The 26422-nt window shown below is 35.8% G+C and overlaps 2 protein-coding genes and 2 pseudogenes across 7 annotated transcripts in view; all 4 read right to left on the bottom strand.

The window, feature by feature from the left end:
- LOC116292224 (kalirin) overlaps positions 1–26422 on the bottom strand; it is a 207233-nt gene that overhangs the window by 175972 nt on the left and 4839 nt on the right. For 5 of the 6 annotated variants that reach the window (XM_031699492.2, XM_031699491.2, XM_031699493.2 and 2 more), the window contains exons 1-7: positions 17597–17740; positions 17378–17452; positions 16813–16930; positions 10972–11062; positions 9361–9462; positions 2590–2703; positions 702–1097 (exon numbers count right to left, since the gene is read on the bottom strand). In XM_031699492.2, the coding sequence (XP_031555352.2) occupies positions 702–1097; positions 2590–2703; positions 9361–9462; positions 10972–11062; positions 16813–16930; positions 17378–17452; positions 17597–17675 (975 nt within the window). In that variant the 5' untranslated portion in view covers positions 17676–17740. Of the gene's footprint in view, positions 1–701; positions 1098–2589; positions 2704–9360; positions 9463–10971; positions 11063–16812; positions 16931–17377; positions 17453–17596; positions 17741–26422 lie in introns of those variants that run through there. The other variant, XM_031699495.2, reaches the window with a different exon arrangement.
- On the bottom strand, positions 3672–6902 carry LOC148912288 (uncharacterized; annotated as a pseudogene).
- LOC148912287 (uncharacterized) lies at positions 7018–7674 on the bottom strand (annotated as a pseudogene).
- Positions 24943–25314, bottom strand: LOC116292231 (uncharacterized). The gene has a single exon (XM_031699509.2). The coding sequence runs from the start codon at positions 25312–25314 to the stop codon at positions 24943–24945; it is 372 nt and encodes a 123-aa protein (XP_031555369.2).

The raw sequence follows: 26422 nt of genomic DNA, 5'->3' as shown, positions 1-26422 counted from the left end.
ATTTTGAAATATTTAAACTACAGTATTATAGTGCTATAATAATTAATGCAATTTTGAAATATTTAGACAACAGTATTATAGTATTATTATAGTATAATGCACAACAGACTGACATTCTTATCAAATAGGCTAACCAGGTGGCAGCTAAGAAACTCCCATTATGTAAACTCAAAAATCTTTAGAGCATACATGTATAGCTTAACATGAAAAAGTGCTGTTAGTCCTTGGAGCCATTCAGAAAGCAGCACAAACAATAATAGTCAACATATCTTTTTATCCCCACCAGAAAATGACGCTGGCTATCTAATTGTTTGCGTGTAACATCAGGGTCAAATTACAGTTCTTATGTAGTCTAGGTTTCTGATTGGCTCCACTACCCAAAATTGGAATGCATTGTTTTCATTCTACATTTTAATTGGTTCTCTTGTCTAACTGGTCAAAGTGGCCCCGGTTACAGTAATTGCACTACAAGACCATCCAAAGATAATTATATTACAAGGACAGCACTTTTTCATAGTAAGCATATATACATACTAGACAAATACATACATGTACTTCAGTATCATAAATATACTCCAATATCATATTTTGTAAACTGAAACACTAAAGTCTTAATTAGGTTGTAATCACTTTGCTAAGTTAAAGGAAAGAGTAAACTCACTTTCAAAATACTTATTACCTTAAGGATTCAAATTACTTACCTTTTCTGCATCTTGATGAAATATTCTGTACTGCAAGCACTGATCCAGTTTTCGTTTTCTTAAATTCCATAATTCACGTAACTTTTGTCTCTTTAGAATTAATCCCTCAATTAAACTTTTCACCTGTTGCTCTGCTTTCTTAAAATCCTCAGAAGTGAACCCTTCAACAAGATGTCCATTTGTTGGGTTTTTTACATTACTTAGTATTCTATCACCCTCCTCCTGTAGCACTTCTATTGGTGCCTTGACAATCCACTTCTTTAGATGGTGATTCTCCTTGATTTGTTCCTTTAAGCCATCTATTGTGTCTGAAAACTCATCCTTTGATAAGCCTTCTTGAATTTCCTCTAGTTTTGAAAGGAGAGCTGTGGCCTCAAAAAGAAATTTTTCCAGTACCTAAATAAACAGGGTTTTTTTTAGAAATAAAAGATTGCAAATCAAAAGGGGAAAATGGTGTAGATAATATAACTACAAATCAATTAAATACAGACTAAGGTAAAAATATCTAGAAGTTACTATAAATTCTTGGCTGGAAACTTGACAGATGAGCTATAGATGTTATTGATGTAGACAAGACATACCTTAAAGGGGTACTTTATCATAAAAATTGCTCAAAATTTAATTATGAAATAATTTTTAAGAAGCAATTTGTACAAGAATCAAAGTTAAATTTACTCAGTTAATCATATAAAATACCTTAAAGGGGTAAATACCTTTAAAAAATTGCTCATAATTTAATTAGGGAAAATGTTAAGGAAGCAATGTACACAAGAATCAAAGTGAAGTTTGTTCTCCTTTTAAAGTTAGATACTAGGCCTTTATCAAATATGAATTGCTGACATTATCAAAAATATATTGCTAGTAATTCTATTTTTGAGAAAACAGCCAGAGAAAGGTTTCAACTGGAACCCTAAGTGAGAGATGTTCAAAAGGGGTCAAAATGGCCAAACTTTGAACACAGTGTGGGTAAAAATCAAACCATATAGTATATGATAAATTTGAACTTCGTACTTGATGTATATGAGAATATATATTAACTATATATCTGTACTGTGGTCCTAATGTAACTGATTGAGCTGATCCTTGATATGAAACCTTTTTTTGTTCACTGGACTGAATGACAGAATAGGGAAAGCCAAAAGCCTGTTTACATATGCTAATAAAAGTAACCTTAATAGGGTGTTTATTTGTTTCCCGTGGGGTGGGGGCTACATGTGAAATTTGACCAGTTTTGCATGCTTCAAATTCCTTTTTAAAAGTTTGCTGAATTGTGATATCCCCTGGATAAATTGATTTTCAAGAAGCACACCTATCATTTTCTGTCAGAAGTGAGTCTACAAAGCTGAAACTTCACTAGGATCTGTAAGATTACTAGTCTTTAATAGTGTGTCAAAGTTTTGTTTGTTAAAGATGACAGAAGATGATGAAGTTTATGAGATGGGACTGAGACTAAACCCCGGTAGTGGATTTAGCAGCATTAGCTGCCTTTTTTGTTATCTTCCTTTGATCAACACTATAGACAGCATTTAATGATTGTTCGAAAATCACCCCAAAATGTACCTAAATCAAACCCAAATACACCAGTAGTGTTCAGAAAGAATATATCACATATTTCTATAATTTTTTTGAAGAATATATTTAAGCTATATGTGAATTTGGAGCAATGATTTAACTCAATAGGAAAAAGCTTTTAAAAGCGTCACAGGAAGCCCAACCAATACTCTGACACAAAATGGCAATCCTTTGCTTTTAGTCCAAAGAGTATGGAAGATATGAAAGAAAGATAAAAGGGCAAAACAACAGCACAGAAATGTTTATTGTACTACAAATGAACCAGAAAATGACTATGGTCTAGAAACTGATTAAAATAGAATGATGTCAAACTTACCAGCCGCATGTTGACCCAAGACGAATGGTCATATTTCAGTGTTCCGCCCAAGTTCACAGTCAATTGACTTTGGTCAATAAACTTCGAGAGGCCATCAATTGAAATAAGATTGGTCTGAAGAATATAGTAGATTTATTTATCAGCTCACAATAATTTACATTTAGTACAGTGTCTGCAAGTTATGACTTGAAATTAGACTTAATAAAACATTCAATACATTCAAGGTGTACAAAGATTATTTTAAACATAACTACATGAATGAAACTATAGTTATCTTTTTTATTAAATTATTAATAATGGTAATTGAATTGCGTGAAGTGCAATTTGGTCTGAAATCAAACGAGCGATTACAAAATTGCATGACTTGCGGTGGGAGTGTATTTTGTCAATCACAAGTTTGATTTCAGACCAAAATTGCATGACACAAAGTTTAATTGCCACTTACGTAAATACAGTGCTAATCGAAAAACTGTGGGCAACTATAAATATTTTGAGAATCTTAGTGTTAGTGTTTTTCTTTCCATTATCTTGTGGTTAGAAAGTCAATTCTTATTAGCCAAAGAACAATAGAACATTCCTGAAATATTCCTAGGTGCCCAAGTTTTTTCGATTTGTATTATTGTAATTTATGAAATCTCCTGCAATAAAATAATAGGTTTAAAAATAAATTTTACTAAAATTCAGTCAAAAACTGTCTTTCACCTAAAAAATTCCCTTCCATTTTTTTTCTTTTTTACTTCTCTTTTCTGTAATCTGATTGACGATCAAAATGTTATTTTTCTGCAATTTCATTGGCTCTTCAAGACACAGTGATTTGAAAGTCAAAATGGTGCTATTTGTGATTAAATCACAATGCTGGGAGGCTATCAGTTTGCATAAATCAGTGATTTCAAAATAAATGAAATGAATGAATAAATCAACTTTGTTTATAGAGGATGATACTTGACAATGGCAATTCAACTAATAAAGTCATGTTCTCTTTTAACGTTTGGTCCAACGGCCCCAAATTCTAGCGGCATTAGCATTTTGTAAGTTATTTTCTATTTATTTCAGCATCTCATAAATTAGGCAGTCCTGAGCTTCTAAGTACATTTTTTTAAGATGGTAACATGGCTACCAGTTTTATTAAGGTGCTTTCCAATGGTCAAGCGACGATATTCTTCAATGTAAATGCCAGCAGGTGTAGCCAATATAGTCTGCATCGCACAGATCACACCTAAGGATGGTGCCTACTAATTTGAGAATCAATTATTTTTTTAAATGACTAGTCTATGTGAATTGTTTTAACCTATCAAATGGTTGTTAAATTCTGGTTAAAAAAGTAGGGGTCACCATGCATTTAAGAGATATAATAAAGCTTAAAAATCGTTAAAAAGTGATGATGTCATGATTTTACTAACAGGAGAAAAGCAATTTCCAAAAGATTTCGATAAATCTCTATTTTAAATCATCCTAAATGACTGACACTTTGTTTCTTTACTAAAATATACAACTACTACCATGATTCTAATAGTTGGCTATGAAATTTTTTTTTTTTTTTTAGCTTCATGCTCCCTGTTTTTTCGATCAATAGATACAAAGAGATTGTGTCCATATTATTTTAAAACCCAATTATTTTTTATGAATTTCATTTCACTAAATTTGGCATTTACTTAATAATTTAAACAAAGAAAAAATTGAATTATCCAAGTGCTTTTAAAGATACAAATTCTTGAGGAATATTAGGGATAAATCTTATACCAAATGCGTGACAAGTTAGTTAATTGTTACACACGCAGCATACAAAAGAGTGTGACAAACTCTGTTTTCAGTGTGTTTACACGTCAAGCTAAAACATACTGCTCCCCTGCCATATAAGCGAAAACCTGAGAAAAACTCAACATTATAAAGCTTTATAGTTAGAGGAGGACTATTGGGTTCGAAGTAAAGTTATTACTGACTTTTTATTTCACAGCAGAAAGTAATATCTGAAATATTTGGTACCTAGTAAGATATTTTTCTTAGTTTGAAAACTCCAAAGTAAAAGCCTTTCATGATGAAAGTGTTTAGCAATCCAAGAAAGATTTTCAAAACTATAATTACAAAACCTTGATAGTAATAAATGGTAAATTTTCAATTCCATATTGTATTTTTTGTTTTGTTTTTATTCTACTTTTATAGAGTTAAACCAAGAGAAATGGTAATGAGCTTCATTATTATTGAAAGGATTTGGTTTTTTAGAACTATGAGTCTGCCATTTCAAAACCTGAGCCCAAAAAACCTATGATTCTTTGTCAATAATACTTGAACCTTAGTAAATCTCCAAGTATCTCTTTAATGAGCCTGGGTTAATTAAAATTGTTTTTCTGCTGTAACTTTTATTGAAAATAAACGCTTTGTTCGTGCAATTTAAGAAATAAATTTTGAAATAAATAACATTCTGTTGACTAAGCAGCGGTGGTTTGGCTTCTGGTAACTTGACTTCTTCCTGGATTTTATGGCTCTTGTAGACTGGAAGTAGATAAAGGTTGAACCTTGCACTTAAGGAACTAAGCTGTCTCCTCACCATGTCTATTGACTTGTGGTCTTTAAACAGCAAGGGAAACAGATGGTCTTTGAGTCATAAGAAATTGATTGACGGAAGATAACCCTGAATTGTCATCTTAGAGTAAAATTGACAAATGGTGGAGCTGATGAGCTTTTCCAGGTATTTCAAAGCTTGAAAAATCTGTCTCAAAATCTGATCATATTCTTCATAGCGGAGCTCCCGCGCAGGCCAAAGGCCCGCGCGAGCGGAGCACCATAGGTATAGAATATGGTAAACTATGCAACTAAGTTTTCGTGGTCATCGCATGGGAACTCTGTGCGTAACGCTAAAAGTGTCGCCCGCCAGGTGTACGTCGCGTTTCTGATTGGTCGAGCTTTCAAATCACACGTCACTTGAAAAATGATGACTTTTTTTAAAAAGCTTTTTAACTATCATTTTTTTGTTAATATTGTAAAACGAAACAAAAAATTATTGGAGAAATCATGGAAGAAAAAAAAAAAAATTCGCCACAGTGTGAAGATAGAGGTTAGGACATTTTCTATTTTGTTTTATTTAGTGTAGATAACATAGCTACAAAATTACCAGAAAATGAGCAACAAGCTGGCATGACAAACGAGCGAAAAAAGTACTTGTTTTGTTTTTATGGTTAAGAGTATTCGTAGTTCATACATGATATAAAATTAACAGATCAAAAACAGTTTTCCGTGTTTGATACTCTGATCAAAACACGCGGGATGTTGGGAGAACACGAGAGGAGCGTAGGAAACCACGACGCGTAGCAGAGTGGTTTCCAGCTTCTCGAGTGTTCTCCCAACATCCCAAGTGTTTTGATCAGAGTATCAAACACGGAATAACTGTTTTTGATTTGTTTTATAAAATAACAAACGCGCGAAAAGATCAAAAAAAAGCAAAGTCTAAGTAAATTCTCCCTACGTGCCGTCTTATTCAAACTGACCAATGAGCGCGCGCGATAGATTAAAAATGACGATAGCGTGTTTTGATACTCTCATCAAACATGGTTTTCGACCAATCATAGCGCGCGTAGTATCCCAATTATTTTATAATAATCATTTGAAAAAGCACTTTTTGAATTCCACAATTAAACAAATCCAAGAGATTTTTGACAAAGGTCAAAAAAAATAGTTAAGACTTTTATGAATGAAAATACGGTTCTAGTAAAAAAATAAAACTTTTGATGTGGATAATTAACCAAACATTGTTATTAGTGTAAAAGAAGTAAAAGTAAGCTTATGTATTTAGCTCACCTTTTTTTACCAGTTTTCAAGTCTGTTTCATAGTCTTGATTTATCCATAAAAGGTCAGAAAACTCCAAAATTTCGATTTCAATGAAAGACATCCGAGGTAAATTTCACTAAACCTGATATTGTATTGGATTATTTGTAGTTATCTTTCGTTTTATAAAACCTGGAATTCAAAGATTAAAAAATGTCGGCCATCGAAAACTTTGTCAAAGAATTTTCCAAGAAAAAAAAACTACCCCCAGGGGGGGGTTGGTGGTGAGTTGAGTGAATTCATTCAAATTGGGCTCCCTGTGACTTGCGTATCGGGAGCTCCGCTTTTAGGCAGTGCCTAAATATATTTAATAGAAGAAATCATTTGTCAATGCTAAAAGCACAATGAAGCATGGTTTTCAACAGGGATTCTTACACCTGTGATCCAAGTGGCTTTGATAATGCAGGAAGAGCCCAGTGTTTGTGGACTTTCTGTAAACCTTAGTATCAAGTTTACAGGCATTCTTGATAATTTCAAAGCCAAGGAAGGCCATTCTTGATGATTTCAAAGCCAAGGAAGGCCATTCTTGATGATTTCAAAGCCAAGGAAGGGCAACTTGTTGTCACATGCTAGCTCCATGGTAAAGCTCATAGAAGGATAGCATTCATCTACCTGATTAAGTTTAGCACACCATCAATAATTGAAAAATTATTGGAAAAGTTTATCTTAGTTGCTATTGTTAGTAATTTAATTACATTGGACATTGTTATATTCATGTCATGCATCTCGTTGAACCAATTGATAAAGAAGGCTTTATCAGCTAGGATGTCAAGAGGTGTATTTGTAAAAAGGGAACACATCGTAGGAAACCAGAATGTCATTCTCATTGATACAAAGATTGCATAAGTCTATAGCAAAGACAAACGTGTTTGTGATTGTATGGTTGTTGTAGATAGAACTTGGAGTTGATCATCAAGCCATTTAGCCTAGGGGTAGTTGTATTTGCCAGTGGCAGAAAGGATTGGAAGCATTGCTTACTTCTTCTTGTGCATCTTTGGAAGACCATAAAGTTGTGCTAGTCTTAAACCTCTAGGACGAATAAGTTCAACAACATTCTTAGGAAAATTTTCTTCAATAGCTCCAGTTAGCCCTTTTTCTTTTTGAAGTAATGGATGGTAGTGTTTTGAAGGACGGACTCTGGTTTTGGGTCTTTCTAAGCTTACTGGCTTGAACTTGCTTTTATCTTCTACATAGGCTTTGCAGAGGAGATTAATATGGTCTGTCTTGACCATTATAACTACTCCCAAGCCTTTATCTGCTTTAGAGATAACATGTGATCTGCACTGTTAACATTTACTACTGTAGTATGTGATCTGCTCTGTTAACAGGCTGCTACTACAATATGAGATGCACCAGTTACAGTTTCTAAAACGTCTTTCTCTTTTATTCATAATGACAGACAGGTGAACATAAACTGCAATATTATGATACTAAAGCTAGCTTACAAAATTGATCTTCTTGTCCCTAAAGCTTGCAAAAATATTGCTGTCAGACACTTTCAAAGTTCCGCACTATCCTTTTTAATTACAGTGGTACCTCTATTAAGTGGCCACCTATTAAGCGGCCACCCTCTATTTAGTGGCCACTTTTCAAAGTCCCAAAATATTTGTCACTCAAGAACGATATTTAATACATATACCTCTATTCAACGGCCACCTCTATTAAGCGGGCGCGGCCACCATTTTCCGGTCCAAATGCTATTATTACCTCTTTTAAGTGGCCACAAAATCCTACTAATTAATGATTCTCAATACCATTTTGGTGACAGAAAAAGTTGTGACAATTGATAACAACAGGAAATTCTTCTTTAATCTTTGTTGTGACAAGCCTACAAGCCACTGTTGCAACTCAAACATCCGGTGGTGGTTCTTTGAGAAGCATTTTACAGTAGTTTCAGCAGAAATTACAGTGCAAAGTTCTCAAAGAGTTTCTAGAGCGAGTTACATAATGATTTAATTCAATTTATGTTGTCATAATCATAGACATAAATTGCTAATACACAATCAATAATAGCATTATTTGGTTATCTGGTGAGTTTCATGACTTTTCTTATACTACCTACATTAATAAGCGGCCAACATTTATTAAGTGGCCACTTGGCTTGGTCCCGAGGGTGGCCACTTAATAGAGGTACCACTGAACATCTGTAGCACACCTTGAACACCTGCTCTGCTCACTGCTCTTATGTTATACAGAACATTATAAATGCATTGGAAACTGCTTTATATTTGAAAAGTTATTTTCCCTTTGTTATTTTGTTGGAATCTTAACACAATGAAGTGATTAGTTAGAACCAATTAGTTGCCTAATTTGCACATTCGAAAAAATTAATATCTCTGGAATAAAACAAGTTGTTAAGCAATGCGAAAGCTTATACTTCCTTGCTTAGAAAGCACTATTTAATGAAATAATGATTGGATAAGTAATTTTTCTAAGGTTATTTTTTAATATTTTTAACCAAATGATGACAGTGAATGTTGTGCCATAGATAGGTGGTACTGTAGTGGTTTGCCGCTCATCTCTCACCACTGTAGTCCAGGTTCAAGCCCCGGCTCAGACTGGATCATATGTGAGTTGAATTTGTTTGATGCGTTGTTCTCTCCTTTGCCATGAGAGTTTTCTTTGGGATCTTCAGTTTCCTCCCTCCATAAAAAGCAACATGTGAGTTGAGTGTTGAATGCCATAACTATAGAATGTAGTGGTAGTGTGTGTGGAGGGAATCTCATGGAAGAGCCCCGTATTGGAAGCAGTGGTTGTAAAATTATATAAGTTTTTAAGTTTAAGATTAAATACTTTTGAAGTTGCCCCCAACAACATGTATATTCACAGACAAAACTTTGTAACAAATTATTAAAACTTGTCACACCAAACTCAACTGACAAGCAAGTAAATCGAATTTGAGATTACCATGTGAGTAATGAATGTTGCATACATTGCTGTACCTTACTTACCTCAAAGGTCAGTTTAGATGTCTTTAAGGTAGTTTTGTGTCTTTCCCAAAATCCTTCAGGTTTTATGATATACACAGCTTGAATCTTGCTTGGAAATGATTCCTGTTGAGTTATAAAAAATTAATATAATTCACCTGGAATGTACACAACTTAAAACCAAGATACATACAATCATGTACCTGTTAGGTACTGTGTATATATGGTGATCCTGGGGGGGGGTACTCCAATATATAGACTATACGGGAATGATCCACTGAACAGGGTATGATTTTTCGAGCTTCTTGTCATATTTAACAGGGTATGCAATTTCGCTCAAGTTCCAAGTTCTTCCTGAGTTTCCATTCATATCCAGGGTTTCTACTTTCATATTGACCAAAACTGGTTATTATGGTTGTCAAAAAAAAAAAATACACAAGCTGACATGATAATTGAAACAGGAACTCAGTGCAATTAATTATATCTTTTGTCATAAACAGGGTCTACAAATTTGAGTTTTTTTGTCATAAACAGGGACACGCCTTTCAGAATCCCAGCACAACACCCCTACCCAAATCCTGGCGGAGTACCCCCCGGGATGGTGATATATCGAAATGGTATGAAGTGGGTTTTTTTTTGCCTCATGTTCAAATGTGAAAGTTGTTCAAACATACATGTACTGTATGTGGCTAGATGACTATTTAACAAAGATTAAAAGAGTATTGACTACTGTGTCTGCAAAGTTTGACCTAGAAGTTTGAATTGTGAAGTCTATCGTTAGCTGACATGTAAACAACAAGTAGTATTATGATTAAAAAGAAGAAACTCTGACTGAATTGAAACACGTTAGCAAAAAGGATTGAAAGAGATTGAAAGATTCATGAATATTTAACAATTATTACATGTATTCGCCGAAGGGGAAGTGAATATCGGGGAATAATAACCGAAACAAAGTTGAGGTCATTATTCCCGATATTCACTGAGCCTGAGGTGGATAATTGTGTTTTAGCATAAATACACATGTGATTCTTTCAAAAAAAAAGGAAAAAAAGAAGATAAAAGACACATTTAAAGTTAGGTAACAGCAACAAAGCAGCTGGCCGCCATTTTGGATTATCGCTGGAGGTGATTATCGTGTGTAAACCTGAGTTTCTCAACCAATCAGCGTGCAAGATTTTCAATAATCACCCGAGTATTTATACTTAATACAAATAAGGATGAACTTCAACAGAGTGGATTCAAAAATGGGTTTGTTTTGAATAAATATAGTAAGTAATTATATGGTGCATAATTGTATTATATGGTAATCCTGCATGTGAACTAAGAAAAGCTTCAAATTATTCCTTAATTAACATAATTTCAAAGTTTTAGCATGTGTTTTCCATAACACACGTAAGATCTTGCCTGGAAATGCCTCGTTTTCTAATCTTTTGACAGCACTCATGCATCTCCAAAAAGATCTAATCAATTTGGATTTCAGATTTTGACTTATAGGAGTTAATGTCAAAAGGGGCTCAGTTATAGCCTGAATTAGAATGAATTTGCCTTTTATTCTATACTGGCATAAGAATATAAAACTCCACTTAGCTTACAGTCTATCAATATTTTGCCATACCCATTACATTAAAAACTCACCTGCAGTGATTTCAGCACAGGCTTGGCTGCTGACCATGTACATCCTCGCATATCCAGAATGATGGTGAACCCAAGCTGGACTTCATTTTCACTAATGGTGGAACACAAAGGACATCACCTATTACTGCATGGCTATTAGATAATTCAATGCACATTCATTATCCAAATCAAACTGCTGCATGGCAAAATTGTGGATACCCTTATTCAACTTGTCTTTAATTTATTCAAGTGGGTATGAATAGAGTACTGACAGATTTCGTTGTTGTTGCGTGATTATGCTACATAAATCTGAATAATTTACTTGAATGCTGTAAGAGTTATTTTTAGTTCATTCTCATTAAAGAATTTTAATGTTGTAATAATTCATTTCTATGCTTCGTGTATCCGCAAGTTGAAAATGTTTCGTTAAAAATGACTTGCATGTTTTACATTTAACAGATCAAAAACAGTTTTCCGTGTTTGATACTCTGATCAAAACACGCGGGATGTTGGGAGAACACGAGAGGAGCGTAGGAAACCACGACGCGTAGCAGAGTGGTTTCCAGCTTCTCGAGTGTTCTCCCAACATCCCAAGTGTTTTGATCAGAGTATCAAACACGGAATAACTGTTTTTGATTTGTTTTATAAAATAACAAACGCGCGAAAAGATCAAAAAAAAGCAAAGTCTAAGTAAATTCTCCCTACGTGCCGTCTTATTCAAACTGACCAATGAGCGCGAGCAATAGATTAAAAATGACGGTAGCGTGTTTTGATACTCTCATCAAACATGGTTTTCGACCAATCATAGCGCGTGTAGTATCCCAAATATTTTATAATTTATTTTTAAACCATGGATTCACAAAGCATAGAAAAATTTTGTGAGGGGGCCTGAATACCCCTACAATTCAAAGATTTTAAGAGATGGTCAATGCTTTTATTTTGAGTGTATACTGTTCAAATTGGTTCTCCTCTCTACAATCAAGACTCTTAGATATAGTGTGACTAAAATACACAATTTGACATGGAACAGTTGATGCATTTTCCACAACCACAAAGGATTAACTGTGCATTAAGCAATTATGTATACATAAAAACATAAATAATAAATTATACTATAATGGCTCTTGTCAAAATATTTCACTCCAAAAACTCCACTGAAGAGGAAGTTAGGAAGAAAATAAGAATACTAAGCTTGAAAAATCCCAAGATCATCAAAGTAATTCTTAGCAGAGATTTACAGAGTTTAATAGCCAATAAACAGAGAATGGTTTTTAGGGGAAATTCAGTTCAATAGTTAATGTGGATTAAAATTTTAAGAAAGCATCATTCATCTATAAAACTGCAATTAATAATATCCTTAAAATTCTAAACTACAAATGGACATAAATGAGTAATCTATTGTTTAGAGAAGGGCTGCATTTACATTTTCTTATGAAATTATTATGTATTACTTTGTAATAATATGTAATGATGCATACATTGTAGTACAACTAATATTGTTCTTAAGATATTTTTAGCAGCTACGTACTCCTATATGATACATGTAGACATATGTCAATCTACAGTATAAAGTTCTGGAGTAGCTGGTGAACATTTCTTAAAAGCAAAATTCATTTTACTACAATGTATGCATCACCTACAAAAACCATTCAAAATACATTAAATTATATACTTTTGTCTAGCACCAGGGCAGGCTAGCACTGAGCATACTCACACATAGTTTTACCTTCAGATTATTTATATCAAAACAATCAAAGAAATATTGATGCAATGTTGCATAAGACAAAAACAATGAAAATTAGGTTCCTAAACTAGAGAAGAATGCAAAATAAAGAAAATTAGAAGCATAAAAAGGTATTTTTAAATTTCTTTAATGAGAACAAACTAAAAATAATTCTTTTACAGCAGTATAGTCAAGATGTAATTCTTCAGATTTACGTAGAAATATCAGCTAACAGCAATGAAATCTGTCAGTCTTATTATACAGACTTTAAAAAATACATTAATAATTCATAAAGGAAACACAATAGAAATCATGACCATGAAGGAGGTTTTGTAATCTGATATAGATTTGTCTTCATTTGCATAAACTTTCACTTGGATTTTATCTATCAAACTAATTTCGAAAAGAATTCAGTACAACATGAGAACATACAACATGAGTATTTTAAGCCATTTAATAAACTCGCAGATCGTGTTTTATTGGGTCTAAAAATTCAAAGGGTAGGTAGCATGGAAGAGTAACCCAAACATCAAAAGTCAAATAAATGTGTTCAGATAAATTGAAACACTAAAAATCATCTCACCTCCTGGCTCTGAAACTCCTTGCAAAGTGAAATGCTGCCTGTTAGTATAGCTTCCTCATGAAAAACATTTTCCCATATAGGCAGTTACTTTTTTACATAACTTATAATACACATAATACATGGCCGCTCTACGTGGGCATCATGTTCTAAAACATCTAAAAACTAATCTTTGAGATTGCCCCTCAACTGTTCAAGTGTCTATCACCCTTCCGATAATATTCTCAATATTGATTCTACATGGGGTAAGATGTTGAATAACCTGAAAAAATTTAATAGTTGGAGTGTAGCTTCTTGAAGTTATAAAACTCTTTCAAGTCATATGCTAATGCTGTGACATTTGAAGAGGTATTTAATGGTTATTTGTTGTTCCTTGTAATTCGAAACACCAGTTTTTTAACTAGTGGATATGCAAAGCGTAGAAACGAGTTATTGTGAGGGGTCTGAATATGCAAATGTGTCACACTCTCACTAAGATGTTATCAGATCGATAATTAAACGTTTATCGATTGTCTTACGTCATCTGCTAACGAACGTTGCACAACACTAACGAGTACAAAGCACTTATTCAGTCTAGGCTACTTTCACTATTTATATGACCAAATGAACTGCTGATGTTTCATATGGGATGTTCCTAGCACTGTGGATCCACTGTGAATGCGCACACTTGCAGGCACTGCTAAACAGCGAAACACCGAAACGAAACACCGGAACGAAACACCGGAACGAAACACCGGAACGAAACAGAGACAAATTCGTGAAATTACAAATATCATGCAATAAAAAATCAAAAAAATCAAAATACACGATAGTACAATGATATAAAAGTGATAAAGCTTACCTTTATGCCTGTGCTTTATGATCTTTGATCCGTATCGATCGTTTATTGCCTTTTATTAACCATGTCTTTTCGCTGGCTATCAATGCAATTATTTCTCGAATTTGAAGGATTCCAATGGTTCTTTTAATAAAAAAAAGCATTAGTCTTAACTGCTTCTGTCTCTAGTATCTACACCAAAAAAATTGTGAAAAAAATAAAGTTCTCGGGCGACGCCATATTTATTTAAACAAAAGCACATGAAGCCCAGCTCTTGACTAAGGAAACCCAACAAATTGATAAATGAATCTGTCATAAAACATCGTTTCCTAAACTGCAGGTGGTGATGATTAGTGTTTTAAATAATGATAGATAAGAAGATGGAAAGCTTAAGGTTGTTTTCGCAAGTTACCATTACCTATAGCGACTCTGTACAATGGTAAGAAAAAAAAGCTTATTGTAGTACTGTATCAGATTAGTAAGTAAAACGAGGTATAATAGGGATCAATGATCTGCGTTATTTTGGGGCTCAGGGATCACATTTTAGCTAATTTTGGGCTCGGAGATCCGAGTTTCATTGTCTAAAAAGGTAGTTGGATCATGTACAAAACTTTTCGGATTTTTTTAGGCATTAGAGATGTGCCTTTTTAGGCCGGGATCCGAAATTGTTGGGTTTCCTTTGGGGCTTCCTGTGCTTTTGTTTGAATAAACATGGCGTCGCCCGAGAACTTTAGCTTTTTTTCACAATTTTTTTGGTGTAGATACTAGAGACAGAAGCAGTTAAGACTAATGCTTTTTTTTATTAAAAGAACCATTGGAATCCTTCAAATTCGAGAAATAATTGCATTGATAGCCAGCGAAAAGACATGGTTAATAAAAGGCAATGAACGATCGATACGGATCAAAGATCATAAAGCACAGGCATAAAGGTAAGCTTTATCGCTTTTATATCATTGTACTATCGTGTATTTTGATTTTTTTATATTTTTTATTGCATGATATTTGTAATATCACGAATTTGTCCCTGTTTCATTCCGGTGTTTCGTTTCGGTGTTTCGCTGTTTAGCAGTGCCCCACACTTGCATATACTTTTATCTTCGGATCATTTATATCAAAAGAATCAAGGAAAGATGACAGTTGAAGTAAAATAAAATGATAAATGCCTAAACTAAAATTCCAATGAGCATAAGGACACAGGGAGCCCAATCTCTGGAAAGTGCAACTAGTAGTGTTTGATTATGTGAAAACTAACTTGCAATAAATTCTATAAGTTCAATGGGGAAAACAATGACATATTTCAAATTTAATTGTATCATCACTCTATAATCCCATATTTAAGCAACTACTGTATTATTTTCAAATTCTCTAGATATCTAGACCTGAATCAATGTCTTTGTTCATTTTGGAGGCAACATAAACACAAGGATGTGTGAACTTGAATATATAATATTTATTCTTGCATTTTGTTGTGCTTTCTTTTGTTTCATTTTTTCATTTTTATTTCTCAAACAATTACATTGTTAAACTTCTTAAGAATGCTTTGCAATACTCTATTTTACAGTTCTGCTCAGCAACCACAAATAATAGTTTCATGTCAAGGTTGGAGTTTCTGCATATAGCAAAACTACAGTTGCCAATTTTATTATAATCTACTACTGTATAATCTATCTGTTGAACTAATGGATGAATAAGAAATGTAAACTGCATGACCCCTTAACATTGACAGAAAGGCAATACAAAGGCAGACAGATACTCTACTAGAGCACTTTTAATGCATTATAATTAATATACATCCAGATGGACGCAAACAGATTCAATGTACTAACGAGAGATAACTAGCTAAAAACTAGTGTACTAACGGATTGCTTGCATTTGTCTTTATGACATTAACCTTAACATTCATCAAATACAGAGGTTATAAACTGTTCTTGTTTTTAATGTAAGATGGTAATTTCGAAACACTAAAAGGGAATAAAACTCCCAACATCACTGTTATCATCATCATGCACAATATAAAACAGTAGGATGCTGTATACGAGTAAATGTTCCATGGGGGTAAGCTAGCAAAAGGGTTAATAACTCTCCATTCTAACGTTACAGCATTGCTTTATTAGCTTTGCTAAAAGCAGTAATATAAAGTATATATACATATATACATCATATTAGTGATCAGTTTTTAAAATTTATAATTGTTTTTTAAATCAAAAAATTCCAAAGTACATACCGCATGATTGCTGAATATGTCATTTGTAATTTAGCAATACACTTAGCGGACGCCGTGAAATCAATATTATTATTATCATTATATGTACTTGACTCGGTGTTTGATTCTAAAAGTCTGAAAAATGCATAACAATTTGAGGGGGCACAGCATGCGCAATCGAGCCACGAAAATAGAAAATAACAATCAAAGTATTGATGCATAAGCTCTTATGTTTCGATCGGATCGTTCAATCAATTTTCTAAAATTTGTTACGAGTATCCGAAATTTCAAAACGCTTTCTCGAACTACTAAACTTAAGTATATGAGCACTATAAAATTGGCATGGCATCTCGAGGCGAACAATTTAACTATCAAACAAGTTCGGATATAAACTTATATGAGTGAAACATGAATAAAGTCAAAAACAACGAATCATGGTGAAAGCGCTACTGCCTAACATAGAATCCCAATTTGATGGATCTGTAGCTATTGTAATTTATAGCTCTATAAAGCTAGTATTAGATAGTATGTCAACAAACCTTGGTATGTTCGCGAGGTACCACAGAACTTTTCCTATGTGCTCTTCGTCTAGAACGTCTTTCAAAAAAGATTCGGCCGGAAAAGTAATGATTCGACCTCCTCGCCGATCCACTCCTCCTGTAAGACAAAACAGATCGTCAATCGTACGATGTAAAATGACCTGTTGGTAAATTAAATTTCCACGAGACGAGCGAACCAGTAGCAATGGTGTTCCATTGATAAATTAGTCATAAATATTAAGCGTAGCACAAAATGTTGGTCGTATGGTCGATACTACAATTAATTATATGAACTTAAATATTGTAGTTCTAGATGAATTTGCTTTACCGCCTAATTTACTTTTAAATATTATACGAACTTGAAATTAAGTTTCGGACATATTCTTTGTTTATTTACTTAAAAAAATAAGTTTTAATTTAGGAAATCTTTGGTTATTTAAGGAATATATCATTTTCTACCGGAGGTAAGCTTACGTTTGTTTTTTTCCCTTCAATTAATTCGGACGGTAGACCGCGTAGCGTATAGTCGAGTAGCGCGACACCGGGCTAGCTGATGGTAGTTTACCTGATAAAAACGCAATTTGCTGGAGCAGTAGGTCGTAAATATCTTTAGCCCTGTAGCCACGGCACTGGCTATCTCCTACAGTGATTACATGGCAAAAAAGTCAAGACAAAGGATTAGATCATTCGACGACAAGTATAAAAGAACAACTCCAACTGATGAGAAATTTTTTAAACAAAAAAACTTGGTAGGAAACTCGTAAAAGAACCTTAACTAATTTACCTGAGTAAAATATCGAAGAAAGGTCACTATCAGAGGAGGCGGTAGACCACCTTTCTGATATATTCATTTTGGATATCATAGTTTTTTCTTGATTCTGTTTGCCTTTCTGTGACAGTTTTGGCTTGAGGAAGCCATCTTGGTTAATAGGCCAGGCCGGGGATGACGTCACGCCAATCTTAATGTATGCTAATTTATGCTACTCGACATTAAGAGAACGGATGGGGGGCGGGGGCGGGAGGAAGGGGGGCAAAATCCCAAAGAAATATCTAGCAAGCTGAGATCGACTTCAGTGAGAGAAAATATCGAGCAGCAAGCCTTTTATGATAGGAACTCATGGAAATTGCATTCCCGAATTCCTATATTTTAAATTTTTCCTTACGGGCCCCTTTCTCGTCACGGACACTAAAAAGGTAAGCCAACCACCTACTTCAAATTGTCAGACGATCGAATAATTTGTGCATCCTGTGCGATCAACAGTTTTTTGTTCGTAATAATGTATAATACCAATATTTTCTAGTATGAGAGTGAAGGTACATCGATGGGTATAAAACTTTTATCAAATCAGTAGTCAAACTACTAGTTATGTGAACTAGTCAATATGATAACATCACTCATCGTATATATGCAAAAACAAACGGTCCTAGTTTTTACGAGGGTACACTCGATAGCCAGTGGCTAACAAACCTATGGCCTTCGTTCCATCATCGAATTATAATTTAGGAAGAGTTGATTCTCGTGGGAAGAAAATCAGAGAACCCGGAGAAAAACACAGGAAGCACATGGGACACACGACACCGAGCTCGGCGGGACTTCAACCCGCGTCGCATCGATGAGAAGCGAGCGCTCTCACAGCTACACCACCCGTGCTTCCCATAAACATGACAGCTCTAGCCTTTGACTCTTTTCCGATGCAATATTCGAGAACTGCTGACACATGATCATTTGATTTGTCAATTAGTTGAGCCTTCAGTGCGAAATTCAGTTGGCTTTCGGTTGACGTCGACCGTTGGCAAAGGGACAGTTTATTTTTTAACGGGGTGGGAGTAAGCTTGGTATAAGAAATCTGACCCCCCCCCCCCCCCCTCCACCCCCTCGTTGTTGCATAAAAATGACCACTCCATTGGTTTTCTATTCTGTTTATCGTAAACGTGCACGTGCTGTGTATTTTGATTGATCCTCTCTCGACTCGAATTCTTTCGTGTGATCCTCATTTTGTGCCTGTCTTTTTCCTCCCCCCCTCCTCCTCCTCCAAAAGAAACCCAACCGGCCACTCCTATCTACGGTAAAAGAAAAATGAACGGTCCCAAATATATTTCTGATTCTCAATTACTGACTGATCTATTTACCTCAAGAAAATTAAATGACAAACAAAACCTCAAATTGTTTTTCTCACGCCTATCATACAAAAGAACGCCGTATGATTCCGATCCCCGACTGTTTAGCTGTCAGTACGAATTTAATACACAGTCCAGGTTTCATGCTATTGCTTTGAAGATCAAAAAGTTGGTAAGTTGACAGCTTTTTTTATCTCATCGTTTGCTAATGCAAGAGTAGTATTAGTAGTATTAACCCTTAAAGTCTTGACACTTCTAGCCAGCTAACCACTAGCTGTCTAGAAACAAACCGCTATCCCACTACAGTTTTTTAGCTGGCATGAAGCCATTATTGATTCATTAGTATATTTCATTTCATACAAGGTCTATTGTATCAAATGACGATGGAATGGCCTGACATGATCAGTTCAGTAGTCATTCACGCTGTCCGGGATTCCGATCCGGCAATCCTTGACGCGGGTCAGTACTTTGTTACCAAAAAGCCACTAGCTCGAAGAAGATCTCTAACTCACTTAGAGGTCGCCGCTAGGTCACCGGTAGAGCGATGAGCACTTAACTATGGCGTTATATCCCCGCCAAAAATCAGCATTTGGATTCAACATTGAAAGTTTGATGCGATGTCTCCATGCGACTTTGGTGTCTACGTTTCCGACATTGAACTTTTGAATTACTAAAATTCGACATTCAAGTTTTGAATACGACATTGAACTCTCAGGAGCGTGTCCAGGATTTTGCCATTTTGTTTGGGCCCCCGGAGCGCCGAACCAAAAAAAGGCCGGCATTATTGCAATGGCAATCTAAAATTACCATATAAATTCTGAAACGCCGCCATTTTGTTGCGCGCCACGAATGGGGGGGGTGGCGAAACTTAAAATTACCGTATATATTTTTTTTAAATGCCACGCCCCCTGCCTATGCCCTAGCTTGACTCTTAACTTGAATTTCAGATATTGTTGCACATAATTGCTCATTCACTTTTCGCATTCAATCTCTCCAGTTTGAAAAATAGGGAGTTGAAGTCATATTATAGAAATCTTCATTTCAATACAACATTCGTGTTTCAAAATCGACATTCGTGTTTCACAATCGACAGGGCACTGCTAAACAGCGAAACACCGGAACGAAACACCGGAACAAAACACCGGAACGAAACAGAGACAAATTCTTGATATTACAAATATCATGCAATAGAAAAATAAAAGAAATCAAAATACACGATAGTACAATGATACAAAAGCGATAAAGCTTACCTTCATGCCCGTGCTTTATGATCTGTGATCCGTATCGAGCGTTTATTGCCTTTTATTAACAGTGTCGTTTTGCTGGCTATCAATGCAATTCTTTCTCGAATTTGAAGGATTCCAATGGTTCTTTTAATAAAACAAGCATTAGTCTTAACTGCTTCTGTCTCTAGTATCTACACCAAAAAAATTGTGAAAAAAATAAAGTTCTCGGGCGACGCCATATTTATTTAAACAAAAGCACATGAAGCCCAGCTCTTGACTAAGGAAACCCAACAAATTGATAAATGAATCTGTCATAAAACATCGTTTCCTAAACTGCAGGTGGTGATGATTAGTGTTTTAAATAATGATAGATAAGAAGATGGAAAGCTTATGGTTGTTTTCGAAAGTTACCATTACCTATAGCGACTCTGTACAATGGTAAAAAAAAAAACTTATTGTAGTACTGTATCAGATTAGTAAGTAAAACGAGGTATAATAGGGATCAATGATCTGCGTTATTTTGGGGCTCAGGGATCACATTTTAGCTAATTTTGGGCTCGGAGATCCGAGTTTTATTGTCTAAAAAGGTAGTTGGATGATGTACGAAACTTTTCGGATTTTTTAGGGATTAGAGATGTGCCTTTTGAGGCCGGGATCCGAAATTGTTGGGTTTCCTTTGGGGCTTCCTGTGCTTTTGTTTAATGGCGTCGCCCGAGAACTTTTTTTTTTTTTTTTTTCATATTTTTTTTGGTGTAGATACTAGAGACAGAAGTAGTTAGGACTAATGCTTGTTTTATTAAAAGAACCAGAAAGAATTGCATTGATAGACAGCGAAACGACATTGTTAATGAAAGGTATTAGGGATTTTAATATTTGCAAAATCTACGACGGCGACGTCTACCGGAAGTCTATACAGTCAATCCAAAAAACGTTGTCGTCGACCGGCTCAAGCCTACGCGACTGGACCGAAAGGAATATGGGTAAAAATCACTGAAGCGGTTAAATATTCGTTCTGAATTAATTTTTCCCGCTAGTAATAAGATAATAATGGCGAGAAACGATCCATCAAATGCATGTCTCCGGGTTTAGGGAAAGAACAACAAAGAAGTTATGATTCAGTTCACAATTCCGAAAATATGAAGGCATTAAAAAACGTCTCCTTCAACACTTCCCGCTCGACTACGAAGGTTTGTGCTGTAAACCAGGCATAACTAGTCAGATAAAATTATGGAGTCAACTCGGCTTCAATGATTACTACCCAGAGTTCCTTTCGGTCCAGTCGCGTAGGCTTGTATTGGTCGACAACATTTTTTGAATTGACTGTATTAACTACACGTTGGGGTTTCGCGCCCTCAAAGTCTGTCTTCCCTGTGATGAGTTGACTTTACTGCTAATGTTTTGAATGAAATCTTCAATGAACAGAACCCCAAAGATAAATTACTTACACTACCTGTTGACATCGCCGTCGTAGATTTTGCAAATCTTAAATTCCCTAATCAGCGATCGATACTGATCACAGATCATAAAGCACGGGCATAAAGGTAAGCTTTATCGCTTTAGTATCATTGTACCATCGTGTATTTTGATTTATTTTACTTTTTTATTGCATGATATCTGTAATATCAAGAATTTGTCTCTGTTTCGTTCCGGTGTTTCGTTCCGGTGTTTCGCTGTTTAGCAGTGCCCCAATCGACATTCAAGATTTGAATTGAACTTCACGCATGAATTGACTTGACCTTGGGAAAGGAAACCGCTGCTCCACTGTGAAAAGTGCTTGGCCTTCGAAGCTAGAGCGGGGGGGTCCATTGTTCGATCCTCAGGATCTCCACGTCTGTTTCGACCTCTCTCTACAAGTGTAGCTTCAGCGGCTTTGAGTACTCTTAAAAGATTACGTAAAGCAAAGCATTCATGGAGAGAGGGGGTAAAGTGCGCACTTTCCGCTATTTGGAATACCAGCCTCGCAGCTCGCTTTATTGTCATTTGTAGGGACAGACCAAATGTGTCCGAGCCACATAGCGCCAGCAATGAAAAAAATCCGCCAATGTACTCTGTCTCGTCGTGCAGCACTCACTGCTTCCTCAAATGTAGTGCGGGATGACTACTTCAGGTCTCTGTCGCCATCGAGTCCTTCCAGCGTATGCGTTTTTTGTCGGGTCGTCTTCGTCCTAGTGAATGCTGCACGACTGAGACACTGAGTACATAGGCGGAGTTCTCAGTTTATTGCAGGCGCTATGTGGCTCGGACAAGATAGCCTTAGAGATAGGAAGAGAGAAAAAGACTTTAAAAGAAGCCGTGTATTCCGTACACATTTGGTGGGTGACAAATGAGAAGTTTGCAGCGCAAGCGTTTCGTAGGCATCCCGAAAACATGTCCGAGCCATGTCAAAAAAATGTTAACCGTTTTCTTCAGTACAATGTTGATTAGTTGGGGCTGATTGTAGTTGCAATTTGTAGTCTCTCTTCTGCCTCATGGTTCATCGAAAAGAGCTACATCGTCTGCAAAATCCAGGACATATAGCCGTTTGCTGCTTGCATCGGGACCTTCTTCTCCTTTCTAGTACGATTACCATGTCATTCTCGTCCGAGGTGTGTTTCAAAACCCAGTCAATGAAAACGCTGAACAGCTGTGCGGCGACCATACACAGTATGACACCTATCATCACTGAAAGCCATTCTGTGACTTCTCTTTCTAACGTGATGGAGCATTCTGATCCGTTGTAGGTGCTGTTCATGATGTTTACTATCTTTTCTGGAAACACTTACGCTCCTAGTACCTTCCCGAGAGGAACACTGCGGTGCGCGCTGTCAAAACAGCTTTAAAATCAATAAAGTTAATCTTCACAGGTACCTGCATCTCCAGATATTTTTCCACAAGCTGCAGCAAATCAAAACACTGATCAACACACGACCTTCCTGCTCTGAATCCAGCCTGATTTTCTATCTAAGACGTTTGTCAACGGCACTACTGAAAACCAAGGTACAGAAACCTTTTGTAGTTCTGCTTAAGAGAGTGATACCACGGTAGTAAAGTTCGTGAAGTCACCTTTCTCTTGGAATTTGAAGATAATCCCCTTTTTCCAGTCATGTGGTACCTTGTCAGTCCTCCACACTACAGGTTAGTTATACATATTCTTAGCAGCCAGTCTAGCGTTCTGCTGCCTTCAACATATCGCCTATTCTATGCATCCTAGCCAGCTGCCTCATTGTTTCTCAGACGCTTGCCGCCCTCTCTACTTCACATCTGACTTTGCACAATAAGATCTACATCCAGTTCTTACCATAAGCCGTATAAATATTGAAACAATGCATAGACTACCATCAAACCATTGTTCTAACTGTCACACACAAATCATTAAATCGAGGCTCAAGGTAGCTTTCTAAGAATTATTTGAAATTCGAAGGGCAGACTGATCACTTTTATCCCCCTTATGACTGTAAAAATAGCGTATGGGCTTCATAGTCATGGGATATTATGATAATATGATAGTATATACCTAAAGTTGATAGGCCTAAATCCTGTGATGACTACAGACCAGTATAGCCATACTACCAGTGCTTTCGAAGATATATGAAAGACTAGTACATAATCAGATGATAAAACACATGAATGAGTATAACGTACCGAATGAGAACATATCAGGGTATAGAAAGGGACATCCTACTACCACCACTTTACTGCGATTTAGAGATGATATCATACAGGCTATGAAATTTTTGCTGATTTCTCCAAGGCTTTTGATACAGTTGACTATAAGACCATCGTAATGAAATTGAATAAAATGAGTTTCCCTACGGATTTTTTATATTGGATCTTGAGTTATCTCAGTGAGAGACGACAATTTGTGCAAGTGAACGATAAAAGTTCTGAGTTCATTGATGTCACCTTTGGTGTACCACAGAGTTCCATATTAGGACCGGTATTATTTAACCTTTATGTAAACGATCTTAAAGAATGCCATGACTGTGCTTCATTTCAATACGCAGATGACACAACTTTTATAAAGCATTGTCCACCTAAAGAAATTGATTCTGCAACTAAAAAATTAAATGACATAATTGACGCTGTACTGGAATGGTCTACTAACTCCAATCTTCTGTTAAATGCTACTTACTACTGATCAAATGTCAAGAATCCATCATCTTTCGCAACAATCTCCAGAAATTAAAGTTGGACAATGAGATCTTGAAAGAGTGAATTGTACAAAATTTTTGGGTATGTGGATACAAGACAATTTAAAGTGGTCAGAACATGTTAAGAAAACAGTATCTTCATGCTATTCAGTCATTTGTACATTGAAGAAATTGCGAAACTTTGCATCTCCTTCAGTAAAAAAACAACTAGTCGAGTCACTTATTATGTCAAAAATTGACTACAACGATACTGTCATGTTTCCACTGCCTCAACATTTTACATCAAGATTACAACGAGTACAAAACTGTGGAGTAGTAGTATTAGCAAAGAGAAAGAAATTTTGAAATTAAAATGGCTTACAGTGAAAGAAAGGACTGAGTTCCATCTATTAAGAACGGCTCACAAAGCCATCTACGATACAAAATGGCCATCTTACGTTAAGTTAGAACAAAAAGGAAACATCAGAACATTGAGGTCTAGCTCATCAGTCCAACTATGTGATTTCATGATGAATGTAAAGTCACTCTGTAGATATGTCATCATTAAACCGTTATTATTATTATTATTATTTTATCATTATTATTCCTTTATTTCACAGCAAAATAAGAATATTACAACACTTTTGCTGGTATACATTAACCTTCAGCTCGAGATTCTACCCGGCTCCTGAGAGCTGAAGTACTCTTCTTAAGATGTTTGCCGTGCCTAAAAGTACAGATTTCTGTAGGTCTAACAAGCTTATACTATCAAGTTCTAGTCTCTGAACATGTTCCTTAAATTGTTTTGATATTGTTCCGAGCGATCTAATGACTATCGGAACTACCATGGCCTTCATCCTCCACAATCTTTCTATTTCTATTCTTAGGTCTTGGTACTTGTCAATCTTTTCCATTTCCTTTTCATCAATTCTATGGTCCATAGGCACTGAGATGTCAATCAGTTTCGCCTTCTTCTTGCTCTTATCTACGACTATGATGTCCGGTCTTCTTGCTTCAATCTTCTTATTCGTGTAAACATTAAATCCCATAGGATCATGACCTTTTCTTTTTCCACTACTTTCTCTGGTTCGTGATCCCACCAATTATCTGTAGTGCACTGTATTTGGTGTTTCCTACATAGGTGCCAATGAAATTTTCTTGCCACTTTGTCATGTCTGTCTTTATACTCTCTCCCTGCCAGTAATTTGCATCCAGCTACAAGATGGCCCACATGGAGTTTCCGTCTTTTCATTACATAACCGGCACAGCGATGAATCACTACTATTGTACTTGCTTCTCAAGTAGTTGGTAGGTAGTGCTTGGTCCTGTGCAGCAGTGAGTAGTCCTTCCGTCTCTATTTTAATGTCTCCTTTCTTTAGCCAGAGCCAAATGCTGTCCTTATCCATCTTGTCCTCGCACGTCTTGATGTAGTTTCCGTGTAAAGGCTTGCCTGTGTATCTCTCAAGTCTTTCGCTCTGCCTGCGCTGTTGATATTCTTTCTTGGTCTCTTCTGATTCTTTCATGGTATCCTTTACAATGTTCCATAGAATTTCATTTTTGCTGACATATTCTTTCAGGGAAAGTTCTTCCTCTCTTACAGTGTCCTCTACGATCTTAAATCCTCTTCCACCCATAGATCTTGGAAGATATAGATGCGATCTATATCCGCACGTGGATGTAGCCCTCGATGCATGGTTACTATTTTGCGCGTCTTTCTGTCTGGAGAGTGGAGTTCTTCCTTTTTCCAATTTACTATTCCAGCTGTGTATCTTATTACTGGAACCGCATAGGCGTTAATGGGGGAAATCTGGTTTCTTCCTGATAACTTTGACTTAAGAGTCAGTCTTAATCTCCTTTTGTATTCTAGTTGGAGGCTATTCTTTACTTTCTGATGGTTGACTTCTTCCTTCTCTAACACTCCTAGATACCTATAGTGATCATTATCGTCCAAGTTCTTTATCTGCTGACCATCCCTCTTTACCACCTTTCCTCTTCTTACTCCTACTCTGGCGCACTTGTCTACCCCGAATGTCATCCCAATGTCTGTACTAAATATTCGTACAGAGTGTAGTAAATAAATTAATTAATTAATCACTTTTATTTAAGTGTCTAGTCGTTCTAGCGCTTTCGCACTAATTGGGGACACTTTTCACTCAC

Source organism: Actinia tenebrosa, unplaced genomic scaffold, assembly GCF_029948245.1.
Source record: "Actinia tenebrosa isolate PJP-AT-01 unplaced genomic scaffold, QUT_ActTen_1.0 PGA_scaffold11__36_contigs__length_13525064, whole genome shotgun sequence".
Lineage (NCBI taxonomy): Eukaryota > Metazoa > Cnidaria > Anthozoa > Actiniaria > Actiniidae > Actinia > Actinia tenebrosa.
The sequence above is the reverse complement of the archived record's forward strand: the minus strand, read 5'-3'. Positions and strand labels throughout refer to the sequence as shown.

Bases quoted from the DNA above. Each gene is read 5' to 3' on its own strand.
- LOC116292231 (XM_031699509.2), bottom strand. From the start codon at position 25,314: ATGGGATTTAATGTTTACACGAATAAGAAGATTGAAGCAAGAAGACCG.